Source organism: Notothenia rossii (assembly GCF_949606895.1).
Source record: "Notothenia rossii genome assembly, chromosome: 1".
Taxonomy (NCBI): Eukaryota; Metazoa; Chordata; class Actinopteri; order Perciformes; family Nototheniidae; genus Notothenia; species Notothenia rossii.
This window is the reverse complement of record NC_136912.1, coordinates 25,410,109-25,437,871: the sequence shown is the minus strand read 5'-3', so window position 1 is coordinate 25,437,871 and position 27,763 is coordinate 25,410,109. Positions and strand designations below refer to the sequence as shown.

Here is a 27,763-nt window from a genome sequence, read left to right as displayed (position 1 = left end):
TTGCCCATTATCACTGTAGCAAACTCCTCTCTCAGCTCCCACTGGTCGCATGTGGGATGAGTGGACTCAGAATAAAAACCTTGTTTGAATAATTAGTAACAGTATGTGGAACAGGACTGTTATATGCAGCCATGCGTCCTAAAAGGAAGAGTATTCCAACTAAAATAGCACATTTATTGACTTTTATTATGAGCCTTTTTTATGTTTGGTTCTCCCTGTCAAAAATGTTCAATACTTTATAGTTGGCCTTCTTTGGAGTGAAGCATAACCGAATAAAATACATTGATGCCAGAATCTTTCTTTAAAATGAGTTATCATAAGTTTGATCTGTACTCATCATGGACTAGTTGTTTGCATCATAACATTGATCTCAATGTGAGCTATTTATAGACTATAGTGCTATGTCATTTGGGAATGTAGATACATGCTTAGTTAACTAGTTAAAGCTTGGTGTAGCACATTACTCTTTCAAACAATGTTTTGAATTACTTAAACAATGTTTTTTAATTAAAATTAAGAATAACTGTTAATTAAATGTACAATGCAGGTGTTAAGGGTGGCATACATCAGACCTGTGAAGCAATTGATGTTGTTCTCTTTTGGTTGTTTCTCTCTGCTGACGTTTGTCCTTTCGTTCTCTCTCCAGGGTATACTTCAGGAACCGCTGGGTGAAGACGGTGAACCCATTGGTCCAGCAGTACTGTCTCATCTCCAACACACACATGACTTTCCAGATGCCCACAAAGGAGGACATCCTCAGGCACCGTGTGGTGGTGGTCACCCTCAGCACCTCCCAATACCTCTGTCAGCTGGACCTGGAGCCTGGTGAGTACTGGAGAACATAGGAGGTGATCTCAGGAAGAGTTGTAGTGGGCGAGTAGTGCCTTCAGCAGCTTTTATTATATAAAGCATTTTGTTTGCCACTTCAACTTGGATTTTGTCATTTCAAAAATATTTGAATATTGTGCTCTTGATAATCATTTTTCGGCAAGGTTTACATAGTGCCGGTTTATTCAACAATCCAGAGCAGATGGTTCTGCCAACTTTTCTTTGGTAGAAATCTTACTCTTATTTCATGAAGGTACACAACAGGCTTAAATAATGTTGCAATTTTTGCGATGAGACGAGTTGATTATCAATATCAATTTTCTGCTTATTTTTTATATAAATTAGGTTTACAAGATACGGTGAGCAACATTTTAGTATAATACAGTCCAACACAATGATAGCCTTAAAATGAAAGAACAAGGAACAAACAAGGATTCGCTACTCTCAACAAAAGGCAAAACTCTTAAGTAAAGTCATTTTTATTATTCGTCTATAACAGTACACAAAAATACATTTTTGTGTTAATGAATTAGTAAATGTAATCAATTGGTTTAGACATATTATAACTGAAGACGGAGAGAGCTCAGTGCATTCCGTCTCTCCTCTGTGGTCGTCCCCATTGACTCTCCTATCTGGAGATGGCAGGAGCCCACCATTAAGACAGGGATCAAAGTCGTGCAAAAGACATGGAAAACAAACCAGTTTGTCATTGCAGGCTAATAACCCACTCTAATGTGTCAGCAGAGGGGGCTTTGTCTGTTGCTTGGGAACACCATCTGCTTGTTTCTAATGCATCTGACATCATTAGCCCCCCTCCCCACGTTTCATCTCTCCAGCTCTCCCGGTGTTCCACGGTGATGGAAATCACCAGAAAACAAGGCAATTGGGAGCCAGAGAGTCTACTAAGTAGCGATAACAAATCTTCCACCCCAAACACACAGATGCTCCAAAAAGAATCTATTAAATGTCTTGTTTGTTGATGCTCCTCTCTGTTAATGGCCAATATATTGAATCCAGCAGATGATCTGCAGCGTTTGGTCTGTCTGTGTACGAGCTTTGCATTGAGACTCATTATTTGTTCAAGGAGCAGGACTTCCAAATGACTATTAAACATGAATAACTGCTCCGCGTCCACTCATTGTAGAAAGTTGTTTGCTTTCTACAATGATCAACTGGATCCCTTTTTTTATTTTGGAGTCACTGGACATAGTTATAATTAATATCACGTTTTAATTATTATTCTGAAGCTAAATAAATCACCCTAGAAACATAAACACCGAAATGAGCTCATTTGAGGCTATCAGAGGAATCTGTGCACTTCTATAGATGATGCTGAATTGTAATTTTGTAGCAGTTGTGTGCTGTGGCTCAAGTGAAGATGGATCTGTCTGTAGACTAATGGATCATGCAGCCTGGTGATAAAGGTTCAAGGCTAGAGCTCATACTGTAGTCAATAAGGAAATCTGAAATGAAATTCTCCCCTAATGCGTTTCCATTGTGTGTCTGGCACCAGAACACATTCAAGAACAATGTCAGATGCTCACACAGATGATCTCCTAGCCCTGCTCTGAGCAGTCATAGATTTTGAACAGAGTTCACAGAGATGAAGCTTCCAACCCTAATCTAAACAAAGAGTTATGGATCTTTTCGCACTTTTAAAAGGGTAGAAAGAGACTGTGAAGGGAGAATGTGAGAGACTGGGTGTGTGAGGTAAAGGATTCAATATGTATTATTAAAACCGTCATCTGTCCCTTAAATGACTTCTGAAAGACTGTGCTGCTATTCTACCCCCCTGCTTCTTTCTTTCTAAATTCAAACACCGTTATTAGTCCAATGACAGATAGCAGCAACAGAAATGTAATTTGGACCTCTGGCTCTGTGGTCCCCAAGGCGGGCATTATGTATGTCCGCCTCTCTGTCTACTTGCTGCTTATAAGGACAATATCTGCCTCCTTCCTGCCTCCCCCCCCCCCCCCCCCCATATCTCCATTTCTCTGCCTGGGAAAACAATTCCAATTGAAATGACCCATGTACATTATTTGTGAGCACTATATGCCGTTACATCCATGTGAATCGAAGTGGAAGAGCAAACAGGCCTCCCGCTGACTACAGTGTTCGGACTGGTTTGTAATATAACGGCTGCACATCTGGATGATTTGTAGTAACTTAGTAGTGTAAAGGACCGCCTACGCCTATGTAGACCTACAAATCACTTGGGCACACATGAACACAGAAAATGACTTAGCCCCCACGGTGGGAAATAAAGTTATACGGCCAGTCCTTATCGTATAGTCGGTCAAAAAGATGGGATTCGGAGATCAGCGTTAACGCTTTCTAGGTGCTGATCAAATCTATGTTCAAATGTCCATATAGGCTAGTTAAGTTATCTGTAAGTTGCTTAGAGAACAATATGATAAATGTAGGCTTTTGAGAAATATTATTATACCTTCAGGAATGAACCAGTATTAAAAGTGTTTTGGCCAAAGGTTTATTTTAACGTATGATGATCTTTGCAACATTGTTAAATGTGTATTTTTTGGGCGATAGGGAATTATGATCAAGCTAGCTCTAAGCAGCATCAAATACATAATGCAAACACTCAATGCCAGAAAAACCTTTATCAAAGCAAATACTTAAATAAATGAAATGATTTACTTCCTAATCATTTGAATTAAACAAATATACCATTAGTTTTTTGATACGGTGTACGACTACTTCATTGTTGAGCAAGTCATATTCCATACAATGATGAAAACAACCCCCCCCCCCTCCAACACAATAAAGACTTGCCATGTTGGATTTCATTCGTCTGTAAAGTGTGGATTCAGAGATTACTCAGGCACATCATTTTAAGTACATGACTATTATCCAGTGATGACTAATGAGCATGATTTTATGCATATTACACACCATCTTCGGAATAGCAATGCCTTCTCCACTTTCTTCTTTTTCTGTTTTAATACATGATTTTCAAGAACCATTTGCCCGCGGAGTGCTCTTTCACACTCTCTTAAGTGCACTTTTGCACATTTGGTACAGCACTTTAAAGTTTTTATGATACATTTCTTGCATTATGAGCAACAACCCTGTGTGTTAAAACATGGGCCATTTAAAGAAACATATATGTACTCCTTTTTATCAGCACGACAGCGAGTGAACAGTGCTGTCCTTCAGCGAGGTGCACACAGAGAAAACACTGGTTTGAGGCTTGCTTTATAGTTGTAGAAAAACAAATCAATACGTTTTGCAGGCATTTGTTCAAAGGCAGATGCAAAGAAGGGAATGTTGCCTCAAATCACAATGCTCCACCTCTTTTACTTATGTTGTTTGTTTGCTTTTTGACAGTCTCTCAGTTCGTTTTGTTATTTCCTACCGTCAAATTTCATATCTACGTATACTTTGCTGTGGAAATTGTTCTCTGGCTTCAGAGGCTGTTTGCTGGTTGTTATGCAGCCTCTCTTTTCCCCGCTCCAGCCGTCATTTGCCATGCCGTTTCATCCCCTTCCCCTCATACTGCAGAGCCCTGTTTGAGCTTTTGAAATCAGGCTACTGTTCAATACCTTTCAAAACGTCCACAAAACCCTGCCTTTGGTGTGTAGGGCTGCTTGAAAGGAGGTGAACTAAAATGACTGAGAATCAGGGTGTTAGTGAACAACATTATTGTTCCCAAATGTTTCAATGTAACAATAGTTGACATTACTAGGTCAAGGTATGAGTAGGCATCATCTGATTCAACTTGATTCAATAGGCTTTTATTTCAAATCCTTTTGATGCTTATAATATTCAACATATCAATGTTTTATGAATGAACATCTGAAGGCTATCTTTCAAGACCATCACTTTAATATCCTCTACATAAGCTGCTTCTAAGTATTATCTTGTTAAATGAGTTCTGAGGTTTGTTCTACTGCAGTAATTCAACATTGAAAGGCACAGGTTATGGATCTTTTATCAAGCCTTCTCTTGGAGCACTTTAGAGAACCTGTGGTGCTGAAAAGGCATCACGTAAAGAAATTGGAGGCTCTGTATTTTTCTAGCACTTTACCGCCACGATGAAGTCACGTAAGGACATATTTACAAAGTGGGTTCATGATAAATGGCTGATGTGGTCATATCTGCAAGTTAGAGAACCTCTGATTCATACATGCCAACCTTTCCAAATCTAAAAGCGCAAAAAAGGTTTGCACAGAGCGAAATATCTTTGTTGCGTGATATATCAGAAAATACTGCATTTTAAAAAATAAAAAAAAAGAGTCATTTCATGCATTTTTCAACTGATAAAGTGTGATATAAATAATGTACAGGCTTTAAGATTTCTGTAGTTCAATAAACAGAGACATTAAAGACATGTTTGGTGTTGAAAATGTCAGAAAAAGTGAAGAAATGGGAGATAAATATCCCCAAATCTCAAAATTGTATTGTGTGTTTGTGGTCCTCTTTCAGTTGAGACACTGTAGGATGCTTCCGGAAAAGACCAAACACTGGATGTCTTTCAGTCGCCAACATGTGTTTTCGAGACACTGATATTAACGGGGAAATCCTGCAGGACTCAAATGCCTCGTCGGGGGTAACTCTGCCTTTCCCGCAGCGTTACCCCCGGTCTGCACGTTGTTTCTCTTTCAGAAACACAGAGGACTACTGTTTGTATGATGCGATCACGCTGCAAACGATGTCCACCAAAAGTCGAGTCCAGTGTCTATGGAGTGTCATTTTTATTTGTTATAGTTTGGGAAGATTGAAAATCGGTAGGGAAAGCCAGCTAAGTCGGTAGGCGGTAGAAACATGTCAAAAGCGGTAGACTACCGCCCAAATCGGTAGGGTTGGAAGGTATGCTGATTTCAGCCTCAATATACAAATGATACCATCATTAGCAAATACTTTATAAACCAAGGCCAGTAATGTACACTTTATTTAGCCCATCACAACCTGTATTGTCCTAAGACTATAGATTTAGAATATAAAAAATATATAATTTTACCCACAGATACATTTTTAAAAATACTGTTTTGCTTTTTCTGTGTGTGTGTCTTATTGTGCTGTTGTTCAATAAATGTTTATAAAAAAGGCTGCCCATTTCTGTTGTCAACATGATTTACTTAAAGTATTATTACTAAATTGATGTTATCTCCTTTGACAGGGTTTTTCTCTCATATCCTGTTGGATGAAGCGGCTCAGGCCATGGAGTGTGAAACCATCATGCCTTTTGCTCTCGCTACCAGGACCACGCGCATTGTGCTGGCTGGAGACCATATGCAGGTAAGACTTTCTCCAGTGAAACAAAGCTGTTTTTCTTTTCTTAACTAAACCATATCATGTAACAAATACTACCTTTTTACTCCTATAAGTCAAACCGATACTTACCAGTGAAGCAATACAGGTGCAGAGCATATCTATGACCAAGAAGAAGTCATAATTACAAGTAACTGTCGAGCTGTGGTTCTGGGGTCCACCTCAGGCCCAGATGAATACATCAATAAAGCTTTGTAAGCCAAAACAAGGAATTCAAACCGTATCCCCCACTCCTGGTTTTAAGACTTGGCACAGGATTACAGCAGCAGGCGGCGAATGAAGACCAAGACTTCTCTGACTACTCTCTCTGCTACTTTCTTTAACCAAGATAAGATTTAGAAGACAAACTTCTCTTAGGTCTTAATTACTCATCTGTCCTACATTATCGATTAGTTATTCAACAAATGCAGGATGTTCTTTTCATACAATATCTCTGTCTCCTCAGCCTTTCTGCTCACACTTGAACAGTGTGCCTCCATTACTCAGCAGCATTAGAGCAGTCTGAATAGTCAATGGAGGCCTTTGATGGTCTGCTTTGTTATTGACCGTGTGGGGCCTCATTAAAGCCGGCTGACCCGCTCTCTCTAACGGGCTTACATTAAGAGTCAACCTCAAGATAAATAGCCCTCTTTCTTGTGTGGGTGCTTCCAGTTTTCAATGTGAAGTCTCATTCAAATCAAAGCACATTGGGATGGTGGTCACACATCTTGGTTACTACTGTCAGACCAAAGAAATATTGAAGTTATGCTTGATTTACTCACTTTATTGTTTAGGCTTGCTAACAGTGACATTTTGGAGCAGATCAGTAACTAAGACTGGCCACTGAATATATAAATATATATATATATATATATATATATATTGAATTTGGCATGTTCTCAAACTGCTGTGAAATCACTGAGTAAATTCCACTTAATCACTGCGACTCAAGGTCTGTTTGTTTATTGACATAAACACCAGATGGAAAAGCTTACAAGTCAGAAGTAGAGAAACAACTTTTTCATCTTATGTTCCTTAACACAGGAAGTCAGTTGTTAAAATCAACTAATTAAAAGTAGGAACCCTTGGAGCATCCTTGCTTACTAAAAGCTTTTTTGAAAAAATGTAAATAGCAACTATCAATGCTCAAGCAACAAACTCAGAAACCAAACTGTTAGGATTTAAACTTCATTTGAAGAAATGTAAATATAAGGCAACATGTGCTGTCAAAACAGATGACATGCCTGGGAAAGGTTATTTAAATAACGTTGGAATCATAAAGGAGATTGCAAACACATGTAGTTATTGTAGACCTGCCTTGCAAAGCTACTTTATGTGCCATGGAGGACAAGGTGTCCTGAAAAACATGTCTTTATGTGTGAGGTTTGACACACTGCTTTGTTCAACTTTCGATTGATTCCAAATACCAAATGGAAATGGAGAGAAAAATAATGATGACAGACTTATTTATCTTCGTCATGCTTTTAAACTGACCTTTTTGTATCTCTCGATTTGCAGCTCAGTCCATTTGTGTACAGTGAGTTTGCGCGGGAGCGTAACCTGCACGTGTCACTGCTGGACCGCCTGTACGAGCACTACCCCGCTGAATACCCTTGTCGCATTCTCCTGTGCGAGAACTACCGCTCTCATGAAGCTATCATCAAGTAAGTGGGAGCCCCTTGTGTTGAGACTTTGGGAGGAGAGGCTGAAATACTCTAGAGAAGAGGGGTCAGGTCAAATGGACAGGCAGACACAAAGAAAAGGTTGTGCAGCTGCCGCAATGCATTCACAATGTAACAGTATGTTCTTTAGCCCAATGTTACATTTTGCAAGTAGGTTGTTGTTCATACTGCATTTCACTGGTCAGTGCCAGGCCTTGCTGCATACTGTTGCTTCAAAAGAGGAACACACTCAAACACACACTAGAGATAAAACGGTGAACAAAGAAAAGGTCATGATATGATTAAATTGACCAAAATTTAAATGGTTATTATCATCATTAAAGTACGGATATACACAGTTATTCTATTTTTTTCATATTATTATTATTCTCTCTCTTACACACATAAGCATACGTACACTCTGATAACAACTTGGACATTAGACATATCTTTGTTGTTTTATTATTATATTATAAGGCACAATATCTCATATCTCTTGGATCTTTGAACAAGTCAGTCATTAAAAACTAATTTGGCTGTGTAAAAGTGCAGTTCATATTTGGGTCAAAATCTCATACATCCCAGGTTGTGTAATAGTGAAATGTGTGTGTGTATTAATATATACATGTCGTAAAAGGTAATCAGATTTCATAACAAACATATCTGTTTTCCTTGTCTTCAATTATCAGTAATTCCTGATAGATATGTTTTCACTAACCCATTCTTTTCTCAACATATTCTAACTATTTTGCTTTTCCTGTTTTTCTACAGCTACACGTCAGAATTATTTTACGATGGGAAGTTGATGGCAAGCGGGAAGCAGCCCTCCCACAAGGACTTCTACCCTCTAACCTTCTTCACAGCCCGAGGAGAAGATGTCCAGGAGAAGAACAGCACTGCGTACTACAACAACGCAGAGGTATCTCATTGTTATGATCCTGTTCTTTGGCCGTGGCAGGCCTCACAAGGTTTTCATATACATTATGAACCAGTCAACCGGCCATAGTGTTAGGTAGAGTCTTTGTGTGAATGTTGCTAGGGGAATATAGATTTATAAAAAATGTAAGGATTTGTGTTAATATGTACTCCCCAAGTGAATGTAACATTTTTGAAATAAATAAATTATTAGAATATTCATAAATACATTTATATAATGCAATTACAAGCATTTTACACTAAAAAAACAAGCGCTAAACTTGCTGGAACAAGATAGATTAGTTGCACATGAATGAACATCTGACACATTTCAGTTCAATTTGTGTCACTTGGTTTGATCGTATGTGTGTGAAAAAGCATTTAAAGTATTTATGCGTTCCCGTTTTGATATAAATAATTCAGGGTTTTCCTTGCAAAGAAATGTATTTTAGTTTATTGAGTTGAATTGGGTTGAGTAAAAGCAGAATGCCTATCCGAAAGTGATCAGCTGTTTTAATGTCTCCCCATCACACTCACTGTCTTTAATCCTAATTAAAGATGAAACCCATACACTTAATTAGGAGCCACATTTGACAGCCATGTCTTGACTCTCTGACAGCTCTTGCCTTTGATTGGTTCTTCTGTAGACTCATGGGTTTGTGGTCATTGGCAGTCTCCGACCCCCCCAAATTAAACTATGGACGCTTCTCTATTCTGCGACCAAAATGTCAGCAATGCCAAATGAATTACCCCCCTTCTCTTTGATACAGCACTCATGTCAAACCATTAACAACATTATCATAATCTTTCAAAAATGCATTGAAAAAGCATGTCAGTTTGTTTATTCCCGTGCAAGTGTCTTTGATGGGTTTTCTAAACCCATCAAAGACACTTGCACGGGAATAAACAAAGACAAGTGAAAGACAATATTTCCCTGACAGTTCAAAGTCTTCGTCAGTTTGCAAACGATCTGAACATGAGTTGAAAAACTGTTAGGGCTGCTCGATTATGGCAAAAATCATAATCTCGATTATTTGGGTCAATAATTGATATCACGATTATTAAAAACGATTATCCATTTACTTTGAAAACATCAATTTGAAAACAAATGTAAACAGTATGTTTTTTTAACAGTTGATTACCCTGAACTTTAAGTATAATTCAACTGAAAAACCAATAATAATTAAAAAAAAAAAATCGTTTTATTTCGATTATGTTTTCATAATCGTTGCCAGCCAAAATCTTAATTGCGATTAAAATATGATTAATTGAGCAGCCTTAAAAACTGCTCCTATGATTTGAAAAACAATATGTATTCAAAATATCAGCTCGTGCTTTAATAATGTATTTCCAAGCCAAGTTTAGTTTACACACAATACATTGATTGGAGATGAAATGATAAATGCATGTACAGTGAGACTCTTTAAAGTTGTGTTAATAAATATTTGTTTCGTAGTTATACTCAAAACGGCAGGTGTTAATAAGTCTGTTGGTCAGTAAAATGCATTTGTCAACGCATGATCATAAAGTGCTGAACCCTTTTCCATTTTAATCAGGCCATAGCATTCAGTTTTATGGCTTTATTAAAATGCCGACATTTGACTTGGAAAGTATCCCGCAGTCTCTGAATTCCCACACGTTTCCCCTCTGTGTCCTCAGGTGTTTGAGATCGTGGAGCGGGTGGAAGAGTTGCGTAAGAAGTGGCCGGTGGCGTGGGGTAAGCTGGACGACGGCAGCATTGGAGTGGTGTCACCGTACGCTGACCAGGTGTTCCGCATTCGTGCCGAGCTCCGAAAGAAGAGAATGCATGAAGTCAGCGTGGAGAGAGTGCTCAACGTCCAAGGTGAGTGTTAGCCAACAGGGTGATGCTTTGTATTTGTATTGCATCTACTGTACATGTGTGTAGTTCCTGACTCAAAGGAGAAACTAGTGATACCATAAGTACAAGTTTAGGAATATTCTGAAATGATAATTGCCCAGTTGGGGTACTGCATGTACATAAATAATTTAACACTTAGTATGTTGGGGTTTTATCTGTAGTATTTAAAAGTGTATTACAATTATTGAATGGGAAGTTGATTATTGGAAAAAAGCAGCTAAGTCAAAGCATCAAAAATGATAATCTTACCCCACTGATGATATCAGTGTTAATATTGCCCTTCTTATCATCTAGTCCCAGTAACAGGAGGATATGAGTTCTGGTTTCTCTAACCAATCTCTTGTCTGCTTCATGCAGCTCCCTCTTGTATTGCATCCAGCTGCTTTCTACAGGTCATTAACGTCCTCATTAGTCACACATGAAACATTTCGACGCACATGTGCACACACACAGCCTCTGGAGTCATTAGAAGATCAAATAATTGCAAGATATTTTTCTATTTTAGAAGTTACATGGATTCTTCTTTTTGTAGAAATACTCGAGACATGGCATTGAGGCTAACGGGAAGTCCTTAGAATGCATTTTTTTATAACAATCTTTTTCTTTTTATAGCGCTTCTCAGAGTATTCGAAACTTCATTACAATAAATATGTTTTGCAGGTAAGCAGTTCCGGGTGCTGTTCCTCAGCACGGTGCGGACGCGGCACACCTGCAAACACAAGCAGACGGCCATCAAGCGCAAAGAGCAGCTGGTTGAGGACTCGACAGAGGACCTGGACTATGGGTTCCTCTCCAACTACAAGCTACTCAACACGGCCATCACCAGAGCCCAGTCCCTGGTTGCAGTGGTGGGAGACCCCATAGCACTGTGTTCTGTTGGACGATGCAGGTAAAAAATGTCCCTTTTTTACTAAAACCTTCAATAATGAAACATAGCAGACCTCTATTCAATGTGGTAGAGAATGAATTCTCCTCATTCCAAACTCTTCTAAATATTTTGTTGATAAATATGATTCTATTAAATCAGCTACTAAAATGTTGACCACTCGGTTCTGAACCATTTCTATTAGAATTGTTCTCTATTCTCTCATTCACCTCTAGTACTAACCCTCCATCTCCATAGCAACATTCGTTATAACATGTCAGGTGTTTGTGGTTGTGTGCAAATGTCATTATGCAGAGAGGGAACAATAACATTGATGTGTTAAACGGTAAAAGGCTATGTACAATTTCAATGTTGTGTATCCGATTCCCAGAGGGGACCTGATACGCTGCAGTCACTACACACAACAACAGCAAACACTTGTCTTCGTTTCACAAAAACAGCACCCTACCATTTATCATGACAATAATGACGATTATCACAGTTAAAATGTAGGCACACTAACATTGTGGGTTTTCCTCTCACTCTTGTATGACTATGACAGTATAAGGACCATTGTATGGCCACATGAGAAAGTCAATTATTCCTTAAAAGCCCATTTTCACATCTAGTTCCAGGGAGAATGGTATGATTGTATTTGTTAAAGCTGACAGATTTGAAGACTGAGAGATCACAATGCTCTTTGTTCTTCTCATTCTTGTCGCTCCTGTTTTCCTCCTAGCATTAATTTGCTTTCCCTTTGGTGGGCTTCATCATTCTGCTGATTTTCCTTCTCCTCACTTTCCTCTCTCCTTTTTAACACCTGCTTTGCACATGCCTTGTTCATGTTTGTTTTAAGGAGTCATTTGTTACACTGCCAGCACAACACATTAACTATACGATCCATGAAACACTCAATCCAAGGAGGCATAAAGGAAAATAGAAAGTCAAACCTAATCCCCATCTGTTGCTTCCTGTCTTTACAGAAAATTCTGGGAGCATTTCATCTCCATCTGCCATGAAAACTCCAGTCTGCACGGCATCACCTTCGAGCAGATCAAGTCTCAGCTGGAGGCCCTGGAGCTAAAGAAGACCTACGTCCTCAACCCACTGGCCCCAGAGTTCATCCCCCGCGCCCTCAGGCCACTGCTCGGGCACCACGCGCCTTCGCTGTCCCTCCACCCCCTCCACCACCCACATCCTCAGCATGTACAGGCCTCCTCCAGCAAGCAGGGTCCGCAGCAGCTACAGCAGCAGCAGCAGCAGCAGCAGCAGCCATCCCCCCCTAAGGTGAGGTTTTCAGTGGAAGGCATTACTCTTTTCCACCTACATCTTATTCATGGCCATTTTTTGATATGGGCTTTTCAACTTCGGACACCAAACGGTGGGTAATGAATCAAATGTTTATATCTTATTTATGCCTTTACTGTATTTCTTCTGTGAATACTGTAAATAGGCTTTAGAGAGGCAGAATACAAAAACGAACAGGTGGAGCAGAGGATGATTTGAAAAGCTCAAATGTTAGAAGGTTTTCTTTGTTAATGTAATCTGTTGGATAACCATTTATTGCTTTGTGGAAATGGTAACAAAAATTATCCAGAATAAATGGAGTGCTCCTTGCTTTTAGAGACAAAACAAATGATAGAAGCTCTGCACACACGGGCACAAAACACATCTCTATCAAAATGACTCCCATGTATTTTCAACCACAGGAAATTACTTTCTGGCAGTTCATTTTGACCCCTGAAAAACAACAAATAAATTAGCATTGCAGGCTTGGACAGAAGGATGTGGTGTTTGTTTGTGGAGTAGAAACGTCTCTTTGTATGTCCATTCTCCCTGCCCGCCCTGAGGTAAAGGTTAACGAAATCACCACAGCTTCCAACCTGCTGCTGTCTCCCACTGGGACTAATGAGCCGCAGCTCCGCAGCATCAGCTGACTTAAAAGAGCCCCCACAGTTCCTCTCTTTTCACAGTCAAACTGTGGCTCAGTACCACACAGACATGGTGCTATCTCTACGCACTATGGAATGAATGCAGCAAATGCAGCATGTGGATGTTGGAGCTCTCTGGCACCGCCGTAGATTGTGCCTACTGTGGTGTTCAGCTAACAAATCCATGCAGATGTAAAATAAAAATCTATAAGTTAGTTCCCCTTAACATTGTCTCAACCTAGTTACTAATAAAACCTGTGGTGGGTTGAATGTGGTTGCTTAAGTGTGAGCAGAAAATGCATAAATACATTTGTTGAAACGGTTCAATGTCATAAACAAGCAAAATACCCAAGGACCAAAAAAACTGTAAACAATGTGTAGTTGCAAATACTTGTAAATTGTAAATGTAATCAGAAAGCGTATAGTTTGTGTGTAAGGCATCCATTTACCAGAAATATATGCTTCAGTTGACTCCATATTGTGGCGAGCTGTTTTCTGACACAGATGGTGTTTTGGTGCAAGTATGCAAGTCTGACACTTAAAAGAAACGTCTTGCATTCCAAAGCTTTATGTGGTTTCAAACTTCAGCACTATCAGGGCCATTTGTTATCGGGAAATAGGATTTGCAATTTCAATTAATGAAATGAAATTATTTTTGCATGCATCGATTCTTCTTGTAAGAAGTGATGCAGTGAGTTGGTGTCGGGAACAAGTGAAATGTTTGGTGTTACGTAGCCTTGTGTGACTTCCTTTTGGCACATACAGGACTGTCTCAGAAAATTAGAATATTGTGATAAAGTTCTTTATTTTCTGTAATGCAATTTAAAAAAAAAAACTAAAATGTCATACATTCTGGATTCATTACAAATCAACTGAAATATTGCAAGCCTTTTATTATTTTAATATTGCTGATTATGGCATACAGCTTAAGAAAACTCAAAAATCCTATCTCAAAAAATTAGAATAGTTCCTCAGACCAAGTAAAAAAAAAAGATTTATAACAGCAAAACACAATCAAACATTTGAAAATGTCCATTAATGCACTCAGTACTCGGTTGGGAATCCTTTTGCACGGATTACTGCATCAATGCGGCGTGGCATGGAGGCAATCAGCCTGTGGCATTGCTGAGGTGTTATGGATGCCCAGGATGCTTCAATAGCGGCCTTTAGCTCATTAGCATTGTTGGGTCTGGTGTCTTTCAGCTTCTTCTTCACAATACCCCACATATTCTCTATGGGGTTCAGGTCAGGGGAATTTGCAGGCCAATCGAGGACAGTAATGCCATGGTCAGTACACCAGTTACTGGTGGTTTTGGCACTGTGGGCAGGTGCCAGATCATGCTGGAAAATGAATTCCTCATCTCCATAGAGCTTTTCAGCAGACGGAAGCATGTAGTGCTCTAAAATCTCTTGGTACACAGCTGCATTTACTCTGGGCTTGATGAAACACAGTGGACCAACACCAGCAGCTGACATGGCTCCCCAAACCATCGCTGACTGTGGGAACTTCACACTGGATTTCAAGCAACTTGGATTTTGCTCCTCTCCAGCCTTTCTCCAGACTCTGGCGCCTTGTCTTCCAAATGAAATACAAAACTTGCTTTCGTCTGAAAAGAGGACTTTGGACCACTGTGCAACTGTCCAGTGCTTCTTTTCCTTAGCCCAAGTCAGACGCCTCTTCCGTTGTCTTGAGTTCAGAAGTGGCTTGACCATGGGAATACGGCTATTGTAGCCCATTTCCCGGACACGTCTGTGAACAGTGACTTTTGATACCTGGACTCCAGCTTCAGTCCACTGTCTTTGAAGCTCCCCCAAATTCTGGAAGCGACTCTTCTTCACAATGCTGTTAAGGCTGCGGTCATCTCTCTTGGTTGTGCAGCGTTTCCTGCCACATTTCCCCCTTCCAACAGACTTTTTGTGGATGTGCTTTGAAACTGCACTCTGTGAACAGCTTGCTCTTTGAGAAATTTCTTTTTGTGTCTTACCCTCCTGATGGAGGGTGTCAATGACGGTCCTCTGGACAGCAGTCAGATCAGCAGTCTTCCCCATACTTGTGATTTAGTTTACTGAACCAAGCTGAGTGTTTTTCAAGGCTCAGGAAACCCTTGCAGGTGTTTCGAGTTAATTAGACGATTCAAGTGATTCGTTGAACACCCTACTAGTATACTTTTTCATGATATTCTAATATTTAGAGATAGGATATTTGAGTTTTCTTAAGCTGTATGCCATAATCAGCAATATTAAAATAATAAAAGGCTTGCAATATTTCAGTTGATTTGTAATGAATCCAGAATGTATGACATTTTTGTTTTTTTAATTGCATTACAGAAAATAAAGAACTTTATCACAATATTCTAATTTTCTGAGACAGTCCTGTATTCTTGAGCGTTTGTGTTTGTGTGCTCATCTCGATTAAGATCTTTCTAGTATCTTTATTTATCTCGTCAACAAACCACAACCTCGTGCTATTAATTGCTCAGCACTACCTCACCGACGGATAAAGAGTGTCATTGAGAACCAAACTATTACGGCTGCACTTGACATTCAAAATGGTTTAACAAAGACAAACCTGAGGAATCACTTCCTTTTTCTTTACGTTGGATAGTCAAAGTTAGAAAAGGTAACATTACAAGCAGGAAGTATGTAATCGCTCAAACATCCAGTAAGAAGTGCTATGTATCCTCAGCAGATCCTCTCCGTTTAAGGACATTAATCATATTAGATCAGCTGATGTTATGCCTTAAAATAGCAGACTGCCTGTCTGACATCATCTGTGTTCATTTCAAGAACATATTTCTCGCAATATAGAGTACATGTTAGAAGATTGCATCTTTTGTGCATTTACTACAAGATCATTGCATTCTACCGACACTGACTTGTGCTTTAGTTGCAGTCATTTGATATAATATGTCATTATCTCATGCCAATAAGAAAGGTGCCGTTTCAAATTTAAATCTCTTTATATGTGGAAGCACATTGTATGTTGGCTGGTTCTCAGTTTAGGTTGAGAAAACATGCTGCCCTTCGAATATAACCATATTTGAAGTACCAAAGAGCATTGGCTATGCTGGATGTGAAGCTGCGGGAAGGAGACGGATCATATTGAGAAAGAGTTCCCTGTTAGTTTTTGACAGCATCTGTCCCATTATGATCGGGCTGTCTTTCAGAATTTGTTATTTAAAATACAGCATTCACAGCTGAATCTCCTAGTGTCTCATTTTCAGCAAATGATCTTTTCTTTCCAACATGTTCTTCTTGGTGTATAGAGGCTTTGCCAGGAACATTTTACAGCTTTGCTAAAACAAGCCGTTCCTATTATGTGATGTTATACATTTTGTGGTTCTGGTTTGCATTGTAATGTCAGATGTTCAAGTTATTTATTATTCATCTTTGTTCTAAACTTCTTGCTGCAATACTTGAAAATGTGTCTTAAGTGCCAACGACTGAATTAGTAGTAGTAGGAAGTGCCAGAAAAAGTGTAGTTCATGGACTTCTTAAAAATTCAACAGAATTACTATCCGTTACCTGAAAGATATATCATAATATCCGCTTTATATAATATCAGCATAATAATAAAGGCATTGGAATGTAGCATGTCATGAATTTCCGCTTGAAGAAAGTATATTTATTATCAGGGACTATCTATTAACACCTCATTGAAACGAGAGAGACTGCGTTCCACAGAACCAGCCGCAGAAAGATCTCTAAGTAGATTGTTGTGTATGCTTGCGTATAGCAATTAATAATAAAATAGACAGGATCGTCCTAAACTCAGGTATTGGGAGATCTCACGGGAGCTGATTGTGTGTATGGCCTTCATGAGTAATTTAGTGTGTGTGTCAACATTGATCAGGATTCAGTTGAAACTCTGCGTGTACATGTATATAAGCTGGTGCTGTAACTGAAGCCCCCTGGAGATGTGGTACAAAGGTTCTTACTTGGCGGACATGTTAACTCGTATCATGAAATCAACAAAGCAGTCCCAAAATAAATCCAGAGTTAACCGGGGTTATGTCGGACACACGCAGCAGTTATGTCCGACATAATTATCTTATGTGTTTGAGATTTTGGACAGCTTAGTTCTATCCGTGGTTGTTTATGGAATACATCGATCAATGGCTTTAGTGGATTTATTAATGAAATCCTTTAATAATGACTCCTCCATTTAAATGCTTTTATTCATTGGACATATTTCAAAATGTTGATGAGTAAATAGAAACTGCCTCTCTACAAGAAAACCCCAAGCTTTACGTTGGCCTATTGTGTAAAAAAAAAAAAGCAGTCAAATATTTGTTTAATGCATACCCTTGAAGTTTTGCTTGTGATTTACTAATGATTCTTTTGTCTTACAGGGAAAACATGCCAACCACACAGAGCATCTACCACCGGAAGGATATGGTGAGCTGAGCTGTTACCTGGTTCTTCTGTTCATGTATTTTTCTTGTTTTCTGACATGTCTGAAATCGCAACCGCAAACTTAAGACTTTTCGCAAGCTTTTTTTTTTATAGCCCCAAAGATCATAACAATAAAAAGCAATTTAATATGTTGAAGCTCATTTAAGGTGATTAGAATATTAACTTGTCTGGATGTATATAAAGGGATAGGAATACAATGCAGTTCACATTTGAAACGTACCATGAAAGTTGTACATTACTCAGGTTAATAAATACTGCATCAAAAAAATAAAGGGAATCCCTGTAGCATTGCTGTCATTATCATATTTATATATTTTTTTGAATATGGTCAGGTTTCCGCTCTTCCCTTTTACTCCCCACACACAAACAAGCGCAGATCTAACAGCTTGATATGAGCCAGTGTAATGCAGCCGCCCAGATGGATGTATGAAGGCCTGAGGCTGCTGAAGCCATCAGTGCGATGCAGCCCTGAACAACACGGCAAGGAGCTGATAATACAATGTTTACTGCGCGAACACAAGGACTTTGCTGCAGCCGCTGAAAAACTGTCAGCCAGCTACATCATCGACTGAAAACATGAAATAAAAACCCTTCTTTAACGATACAGGGTTGGCCATCAGCTGTTTTTCATCTCTCTGTTAGAATCATACAGGGTATAATCGGACATGTTCCAAGCTATGAATAGTCAGATATGCTTGGGACTTGTGTGTTGAATGCTCTCAGTGTGTCGTCGCATTACGGTTAAGAGCCTTTTGCGCTTACTTGCATTAACATGCCATCTTCTTCATTGCAGCGCAACCCAACCCAGCCGTGTTGATGGGAAACCCAATTCGGGCATTTAGCCCACCCTTGGGAGGCACACCAGCTGGCATGGGCAAGTCACCCAGTCCTGTTCAGAGGATAGATCCTCACACCGGCGCCAGTATCCTCTACGTCCCAGCTGTGTACGGTGGAAACATGGTCATGTCCATGCCCCTGCCTGTAAGTTTCACCTTTTTAAACTGACACAAATTCACTTGTTAGAATGTGTACAAGGCCACTATATCCAATGTGCCACCAGGCCACGGTCATATTCCAATATTATAATCTTCTAATCAGTCTAAATATTTGTTTTATAATGCGAGAATATCAGTTTATTTCACATAAAAGTTGCCAGCTCAGAATTATACCACAAGTTTTTTATCATAGAATAAACTTACTAGTTAAATAGCTCCACTTAGTTGAGATTTGAGTATTTCTTACAAATAGTATATGGCAAGAACATTATTTGATGAATTCATATGTATTTGATATGATGTACAATGTGTTCTCCATAATCCACAGTATGTGTTAACCCTTCTCTCCTGTGTTGTGGCTTCCTGATCAATAATCTGTCCATATGTGTATTTGTTTCCTTAGTTGCCTTGGCCAGGTTACCAGAATCGCTTTGCTGTGGATCCTCGCATCATGAGCCACCCGGCGGCCATGGCCTACAACTTCAATCTGTTGCAGGCCCAGAATCGAGGGTCCCCCATCCCCTACAGTGGGGTCGGGCACCCCTCTCCTCTCGGGATGGGCCAGCCCAGCCCCGACAAGGAGCTCCAGGCTGACCCCATCAGAAATGGTGCGCCTTGAATTACATTTTCCCTTCGAACAACCACCAAGATTAGCAAATTACTTGAATTCTTCTTCCATCAAAAGAAAGAACGGACTGTATCAAAAAGCCAAGCCAATGGTAATTATGTTTTTTTCCTTCTTCAGGTAAATTAGAAGGATGTCCAAAGCCAGAACAGAGCCGTCTTCATACACCAGAGAGGAAAACCGCAGACATGAAGGAAAAACAGGCATGTTGTTGACACTTGTGTTTCATTTGTTATTGTTCCCCCATAAACAATCGACCTAATTGATCAATGGCCACGCCTCTTTGCTCATGGTGTATTTTATCTTTATTTTGTATCCAGGGTGATTTAGACACAGGCCAGAGTCGAAGTCTAGACTCCCAGACTGACGGGATTGGTGGATTTCCCAATGCGATGCTGCATCGAAAGGATCCCTCAGCTGCCCAAAGACCCCTCAACTACCACCTTGCCCCACCCAACCCAGCTTTCCCCCCACATCCTGCCAGTGGGAGGGCTTTCCCCCCTCAGTATCCGGTCTCCAGACTTCCCTATCGGGTCGGCCAGCCCCCTCATCCCGGGATGCCCCCCCAGAGTCAGCAGCTCAGCCCTGCCTACGCTGGTGGCAGTCACAACGCTTCCTTCTTCAGTGGCACCATTCCCCCCCACAGGGCCATCCAGTCTCCCACGATGGATGGGTCGGAGTCCGTAGGGGTGGAGGAGATGAGTAGCTCCATTAGGACTCCAATGGGCCACGCGGGGGTCCACCACCCAGGCCTGTCGCAGCATAACAGGGTCAACAGCTTTGGGGAGGACGGACAGGATGGAAGCATGGGAGAGAGTTTGGGTGAGTGGAGCATTATGGTTCCCTTTAGTAAGGCAAACCCTTAACGTTTGGATGGGAAATGGTGACTTTGTTTTGTAGATTTTTTTTTTTTTTTAAAGACAGAATATTTTTGATTGTTTGGTTGGTTGTAATACAAGCTTGATAATTCGGGTAGAGACTATCCTTGAACAAAGTAATACAAATTACATTTTTTTTCATCAAAAAAAGACATGTGATCTGACTGTAGTTCCTATCCTGGTAATCTGATTTATTTGCAAGATCCTTTGATTTCTGGGAGGCTAATAAGTAGCTGCCATTCTTAATATTCACGTTGATGTTGGCCCATATTATCACTTGGTATTTGGTCTGTGCGACTAAAGCTAGTGTTATTGACTTTTTTAATAATATAAATATTTGTTTCAATACCACATTACAACAACTTAAAAGGCAATAATGATTCAAAGAAATGTTCCTTAATTAAGATGCCTTTCTTGATTTTTCTTTGTTTTGGATTAACTCCATAAGGAGTGATACTCTATGATTTTATATATATTTGCAAACAGATCCTTGTTTACATTTAAACTCTGCATTGATTAGGATGGGACATAATCATATGTTTTGTTATATGTAATATATAAATAAATATGCAATTTATTTGGTACGTTTCCTTAATGAAAAGATTGTAAAACACCCTAAACTTAACTGTACACTACAGTACATCAGACCACCGAGTCATGAGGACAGTGATTTTGAAAACTAATCTTGTGGTTCCACTTTCAGACCTCCATGGGCCCATGGCTCTCGAGGCCCTGAGCCAGCAGCAACAGCAGCAACAGCAACAGCAGCAGCAGCAGCAGCAGCAGCAGCAGCAGCAGCAGCAGCAGCAGGCAGCCAGGCTGGGCCAGTGGAACGAGGCAGGCCCTTTCCTCCAGGGCGGCGTCGCCTTCCCTCTGCCTCAGCAGCTCGCCCACCTGGCTCAGCCCGGCATGGCTCGATTCCCCCATCAGCTGCTCCGGGCTGCGAGCTGGGGCCTCGGTACCAACATGGAGGATGAGGCTGTAACCTCTGCCACCTCTGGGCCGCCTTTCAACAGGTAACAATGACCCAAAGTTTCTTTAATATGCATTCTTGTTGGTCTGTAACCTATATCTAAAGAAATGTTAGTTTGACTTTTGAACGTGTTATGTATGGAATTGAGTGTGCAGAAGAGCAAACTATTGGACTGTAAATATTGCTGTTGAATGTTATTTTTGTTGGTTGCCCTTCAGTTATTGTTGTTCTCTTTCCCTCGCTGCTGCTTGAATGAGTTTGGGTGTTAAATACATTTGTAATTCCCAGGTACCCGGGTCTCTTGAGAGAGATGCCCCCTCAGGAACAGCCTGAACCCAGGGATCCAGCTGAAATGCAGCCCCCACCTCAATCCCGTCTCCTCCAATACCGCCAGTCTCAGTCCCGTTCCTCAGGTGACCCTTCATCCTCATTGGCCGCCACCTCCAATCATGCTGGCCCTTACCCATCAGGACCCTACTCCCATGACCCAGGCCGTGACATGCTCAATGAAAACCTTCTGAACAACCCAGCTCTGCAGCAGCACCCGCCCAACCCCCTGTATAACGCTGGCAACTACCCACATCAACCCCCTGCCCACTCTGGCAGCCCCCCTTCCTCCCAGGTCAAATACCTTCTGCAGGAGGCCCAGTGGCCCCATGGTGGAGCTGCGTCAGTGAGCCCACCACAGCAGAACCACCTGTTGGGGAACCAGGGTCACAGCCTTCCTTATGCCATGCCCATCATGGCTCATCCAAGCAGACAGCAGGAGCAAGTCCACCTGATGCAACTTCACCATCAGCACCAGCAGCAGCAGCAGCAACAACAACAACAGCAGCAGCAGCAACACCACCAACAACAACAACAGCAACAACAACAGCAACAACAGCAGCAGCAGCAACAACAACAGCAGCAGCAGCAGCAGCAACAACAACAACAACAACAACAACAGCAGCAGCAGCAACAGCAGCAGCAACAACAAGTACAACAACAAGTACAACAGCAGCAGCAGCAGCAGCAACAGCAGCAGCAGCAGCAGCAGCAGCAGCAGCAGCAGCAGCAGCAGCAGCAGCAGCAGCAGCAGCAGCAAAGTCAAGGTCCAGACCAGGAGTCCTACCACCCTCTGTCGCCCAGAACATCAGCAGCCACAGCCCTTCACAATGTAGATGAGGTATGTTTCTTTAATTTTGACTTTTATTTGAGTCATTATAAAGTACATAACATCTGACAATTTGTTTCAAGGCATTTGCAAAAATGTGGCATTTGGTTACATGTTCTCCACCAGTTGTTACAGTTTAAATGATATGATTGGATTAGCCGACGTGTCTCAAATGCTCATCTCTGTGTTGCATAAAGTAGAGATTTAGCGTTTCCTGATAACATCTGAATGATTAAATCTCACACATTTGATAAAGATGCAGAAGGAGAATAACAATGTGTAGCTCAGGTTCTGTGTAACGGGGGAGGAAATGGATTACATGTGTGAACAAGATAAAGTTGTTTGCTTATTTTTAGTGGCAAGTTCATTTGAATAGAAAAATGTAAATAGTGCTGAATGCATAAAGCAGATATTTGGCAAACGCTTACACAGGAGTGTTCTCTCTTTCATTGATGCCTCCATCACTGAATGAGAAGCTGCTTAAGGGTTTCTTCCTCTTTTAAGGATATTTTGCACACCGTTCTGTCAGGCTAAATCCCTCCCCCATTCCTCTTCCTCATCCATCTCTCCTTCCTATCTGTGCAGTATGAACCCAGAGGTCCGGGCCGGCCCCTCTATCAGCGCCGCATCTCCTCCACCTACCCGGATGATTCGTCTCCAGCCAACGCCCACGCTGCCTTGTCCCAGCAGCCCCAGCCCTGTCCGTCAGACCCCCAGGAACACCCTCATCCACACATACAGCACCATCAGCACCCACACGCCCCCTACGGTTACCCCCCACATGACGTCTGGCCGAGTAACGGCGGAGGCCCCGGTCCTGGTCCGTTCCAGAACATTCCATGTAACGGAGCCGCCACCCTCGCTCAGCACCGGGACTTAATGGGTAGGTTTCAAGATTCAAGGCTTTTATAGCTACAGTGTAGTTATGACAACGACACGCTTAGGTCACAGGCTCCTCCAACAGTGCAACACAATAAAACAGATAATAGTGCAAGTAAATCAAATCAAATAGAATATGATAGAAATAGTGCAGAATAGTCTATATACGAGTAATTTGAATAGTAATATATATATAAGTTGCAAAAAGATGAATGTTATGGATGTTCTTTCAAAAGTTCAGCTGTTTAAGTCTGATGGCCGATGTTTCGCCACATGGGCTTTTGTTCCTCAAACACAGAGCTGTTTGAGATGTATTCATGATGTTCCATTCAGGTCTAATTCACTTTGTATCTTTTTGCGGCACCTCTCTTTTTCTCTCCTCCTTTCTTCTTTGTGGGTCCGGCAGCTGCCAAAGCCCTTCGTCAGACGGAGGAGCAGGTGAAGGCCGAGGCCACAGCAGGACTGCAGACGCACCCCCACTCCCTCAACTCCCTTCAGCACCTCGGACAGTTTCCTCCTCTCATGCCCAATAACAAGCAGCAGCAGCAGCAGCAGCCGCCACAGCAGCAGCAGCAGCAGCAGCCGCCACCGCCGCCGCAGCAGCAGCAACCCCCCCCACCCCCCCCACCGCAGGCTCCCGCAGAGGCCAGCCAGGGGGCTCCAAATTTAAGCAAACCACCCACCATGTCCTACGCCAGCGCCCTCCGCGCTCCACCCAAACCCCGAGCTGTTCGCCCTGAACAGGCCAAAAAGAACAGCGACCCCCTCTCCCTCCTACAAGAGCTGAGTATAGGAAGTTCAAATGGTAGCAATGGGTACTATTCCTACTTTAAATAAGTGTCACCTCTCCCACATTATAAGTAAGTACTGAAATATATAAAACAAAAACAAAAAAGGTAAAACTGTTTCTAAAAACACAAAAAAAAAATAGTACAAAGTGCATTTATAAATTGTTTCTATCAGTAGGTTTTTTTTCTGCATTTTGTTTCATTTTAACTTTTTATTTGTAACAGTCCTTTTTTCTCCTGTTTCACATATCTGTGAAGAAAATAAGTATATATAATGAATGCATTACCGGTATATATACATACTCATTATGTATATATGAATATATACTTATATTATCTACACTTGTATATGTACGTAATGCTAAAAAAAGTTATAAAAAAAATAAAATATAAAAAGGTGAGATTCGGTTGACCACTTGGCTACCTCCATATTTTTCCTTATTGAAGTTGGTTTTGTTGGTTACTAGAAAAAGTATGTTGACGGTTTTATCACTTTGTATTCCTCAGTTTTGAGTGGACGTTGCGTCTTGATTTTCAAACTACTGTAGTTGTGGTAACGGACAAAAGCTAAGTGGTCAACCGACACAGAAACTACATGGAACAGTGTATAGAAGTAGATACATTTTCCTCTAATCTGTAAATATAAAGAAAATAAAAGACTGAATTGTATGCCACAGACATGTCCTTAAATTCCTGTATCATGCTAGCATTTGCATTATGAATTATTTTTGTTTGTTGGCTTCTGATCCTTAATTCTTAGACATCCTGGAAATAGCTAGGAATTATCTTCAGTAATTTAGTAGTAAATGTGATTGTTTTCAGAAAAATGACAATTTCATATTTTACTTTTCACCAATGTCTCATCAGCAACAAAAGATACAGTGTAAAAAAGTCAGAAAAACAACAACCTCTCAATTCCTCCTTTGTTTGTGTTAAGGATCAGAGAACACCAGACACCACTTTCTATGATAGGATTATCCCAAACTGCTTTGCTTGTGGCCGATTCTCAGTCATTTGATTTCTTTAGTTCGTGTCATCAAAAAGCTACACCACGGAAATGTTTTTAATTACTGCTGACGATATGCAATGTGTTTTGTCACTAATTGACGTTGAGCTTCTTTTGAAAAGGTTGCAGTACTCTGAGGGTTTGTGAAAGTGAAGAGAGTGGTGGGGTCAGAGGTGTGTCATGATGGGTAAGTGGAAACTGAGGGTGTGATCAACACTGCCAGTCAGACGCTTTTGAACACGCTAAATGTGTGCTTTTTTGGTTAAATCAGAAGTATATTGAGACTGTAGAGACATAGAAAATACCCCGACATTTAAAAATACACATGAATTATTCACAAATGTGTTTTCTCAAAGCAGTACTGGATCTTGGTCACCATGGCAAACAGCGCTCGGATCACTGCTGCTGTAATATGCTCAGCGTAGGTCTCGTAGATGTTTTGTAAGCATACATTTCCCAGTTTCTTGAATCCCTTTCACATTGTAAGATAGATTTCCCTAAGACCAAAGTCTCTATTTTCTTTAAGACAATCTTTAAATCTCTTTGTCATATAAATAATACACATGCATCTCATCCATTAGCCAATATGTGCTCCAAGTTCTACCAAAAACATTGATCATTGTCAATAAACATCCTCCTTACCATATTTGGGGAATTGTAGATCGTTCGATGGAAGACGTTTTCCCCCATCATCCTTTCCAACAGTCTGCTTGAGATTTAACCAAAAAGGTAACAAAGTAAAAGTCACTACACTACAAGCTGTTCAAAGACTGTGCGTGATACGAAGGAATCGGTCACGTCTTATTCGTTGTTATTCAGATAGTTACATTATTCACCTTTTCAGTCCCATTGATATATTAATATTAGAACAGATTGAATAATCTCATTCACTTCAAATCAAAATCAAATGGCTCTGGATGTACTTTACATTTGCGACGTTCAAATGACCTTTTTATCCCTCACCAATAAACATGAACATGACACATTCATTTGAGTCCCAAATCTAAAAAGATGTTGAACTATATCTGCCAAGGTTTTTCTTTAATAATAAACGCAATGCTGGAAGCAGTCATCCAGTACTCAATTCTGTTATGCATTTCATTTGAATTGTTAAAATACCACTGCCCCATTTGCAAATCGATAAAGTTGTACCAAAAGCATCGTGCTGTTCGGTGGCTTTCATTCGGCAGCGAGTCACCGTTCTGTCTCTTAAAGCGTTCCTCAGATAGCTACAGTGCCCTACAGCTATTTACATAGATGTGTTTTTAACACTCAGCGGAGAGCTTTATGTTCTTATTCCTACGTTTTTAAGTTTTCACATTGTCATTCAAAGGCTCAGATCTTTTGACTTGGCGGAAAACAACACATACTTGTAAATATGCATTTTGTAGGTATTTACAAACAAACTTTGGGAGCGCCTCGATTTTGTAGAAGCTGTTCAAAGAAGAGGTATGCCCTTTTTAATTATGCAAAGCAAAAAAAGAATAATCCTAGGAATAATGAACGACAACAATAACCCAGTGGATAGTTGCAACATCTTGTAACCTTTTAGATTGTTTTGATAAGATGGTGTCTGGCTGATTTGACAAAGAGGAGAGTTTCTGTTTTCAGACGACTTATTTCACTGTACAATACATATTGGAAAGTATATGTTGCTGGATTTGTCCTGTATTGTTTTCTCACAACAATCAACATAGATTGATTTCTTTTTGTTAATGTGAAGACGTTTTTTTTCTTTTCATGCATGTTGAGATGACCTGGCTGGTTTTTATCCCTGTTCTTATCAGTTTGTATTGATTTGTGAATGAATTAAAAAGTAAAAAAAAAAAGAAAAAAAAAAGTTTATGTTCAACCTTCAGAGACAAATTTTGGTATATTATTTGATGTGTACAATAACTTGTGACATTATCAACAAAAATATTATAATATTTTACTAACATGTCAATCAAATATGTAATGGTCATTTAAGTCCTTTTTTTTCTGCAGTTACTTAGCAGGGCTGAAGCTCAGGTTGCTCCCTGCTGTGTGTCATCTTTACAAAACTTACTTTGCTTAGCAAATGGCTAATCTCTGAAGTTGTGCAATACTAATATTTCACCGCTTCTTCATTTTTATTTATTTTGAAGCAGAAGAGATTGAGCCAAAGACATTTTAAACGGATGTTATTTACAACTTGTCATCAATGCTGATTTGTTTTAAGACTTTGTTCCAAAAATGAGTTTGCCATAATCTTTACTGTGAAACTAAAGGTCTTTAAGTTGGATTTGAAAATGTTTTCACCTTGCAATATTGAACCATGTTTCATTATATTAATTATTGTCTTTAAAAAAAATCAGTGTTGCCTTTTTAAAGAAAACAAACCAATTTGTGTGGCACATGGAGAGGGAGCAACCTTTTGCCCAGCCAGTAGAGAGCACTGTGTTAAGCCTTCTATAAACGCCACATCTCTTCCTGTTCTCTGTTGGCTCTCCTCTGTCCCTCCCTCCCTCCCTCGCTGCAGTGAATCAATGGCTCACCTGTTCTCCCAGCCTCCCATTCCCATTGGTTCCTCCCTCGTGGGTACACAAATAATGAATAGATCTGTTTTACTCTTCTTCATTTCAATTGGTGGTGGTTATAATCAAGGATTTAGACTGTGTTTCAAAGGTTTATTTTCTTTTTTTATTTGTTTCTCTATTAAAGTGTTTTTATTGAAACTTC

At 40.3% G+C, this 27,763-nt stretch overlaps 1 protein-coding gene across 7 annotated transcripts in view; it reads left to right on the top strand.

The window, feature by feature from the left end:
- The window catches only part of helz (helicase with zinc finger), a 54,581-nt gene extending 26,822 nt beyond the window's left edge, over nt 1–27,759 (top strand). For all 7 annotated transcript variants that reach the window (XM_079677800.1, XM_079677796.1, XM_079677799.1 and 4 more), the window contains 16 exons: nt 647–825; nt 5,966–6,084; nt 7,615–7,760; nt 8,529–8,676; nt 10,332–10,515; nt 11,212–11,440; nt 12,400–12,703; nt 17,700–17,745; nt 18,557–18,744; nt 19,162–19,366; nt 19,504–19,586; nt 19,704–20,205; nt 20,965–21,277; nt 21,523–22,402; nt 22,976–23,273; nt 23,676–27,759. In XM_079677800.1, coding sequence (XP_079533926.1) covers nt 647–825; nt 5,966–6,084; nt 7,615–7,760; nt 8,529–8,676; nt 10,332–10,515; nt 11,212–11,440; nt 12,400–12,703; nt 17,700–17,745; nt 18,557–18,744; nt 19,162–19,366; nt 19,504–19,586; nt 19,704–20,205; nt 20,965–21,277; nt 21,523–22,402; nt 22,976–23,273; nt 23,676–24,106 — 4,255 coding nt within the window. In that variant the 3' untranslated portion in view covers nt 24,107–27,759. The remainder of the gene's footprint in view (nt 1–646; nt 826–5,965; nt 6,085–7,614; nt 7,761–8,528; nt 8,677–10,331; nt 10,516–11,211; nt 11,441–12,399; nt 12,704–17,699; nt 17,746–18,556; nt 18,745–19,161; nt 19,367–19,503; nt 19,587–19,703; nt 20,206–20,964; nt 21,278–21,522; nt 22,403–22,975; nt 23,274–23,675) is intronic.
- The last annotated feature ends 4 nt before the right edge of the window (nt 27,760–27,763 follow it).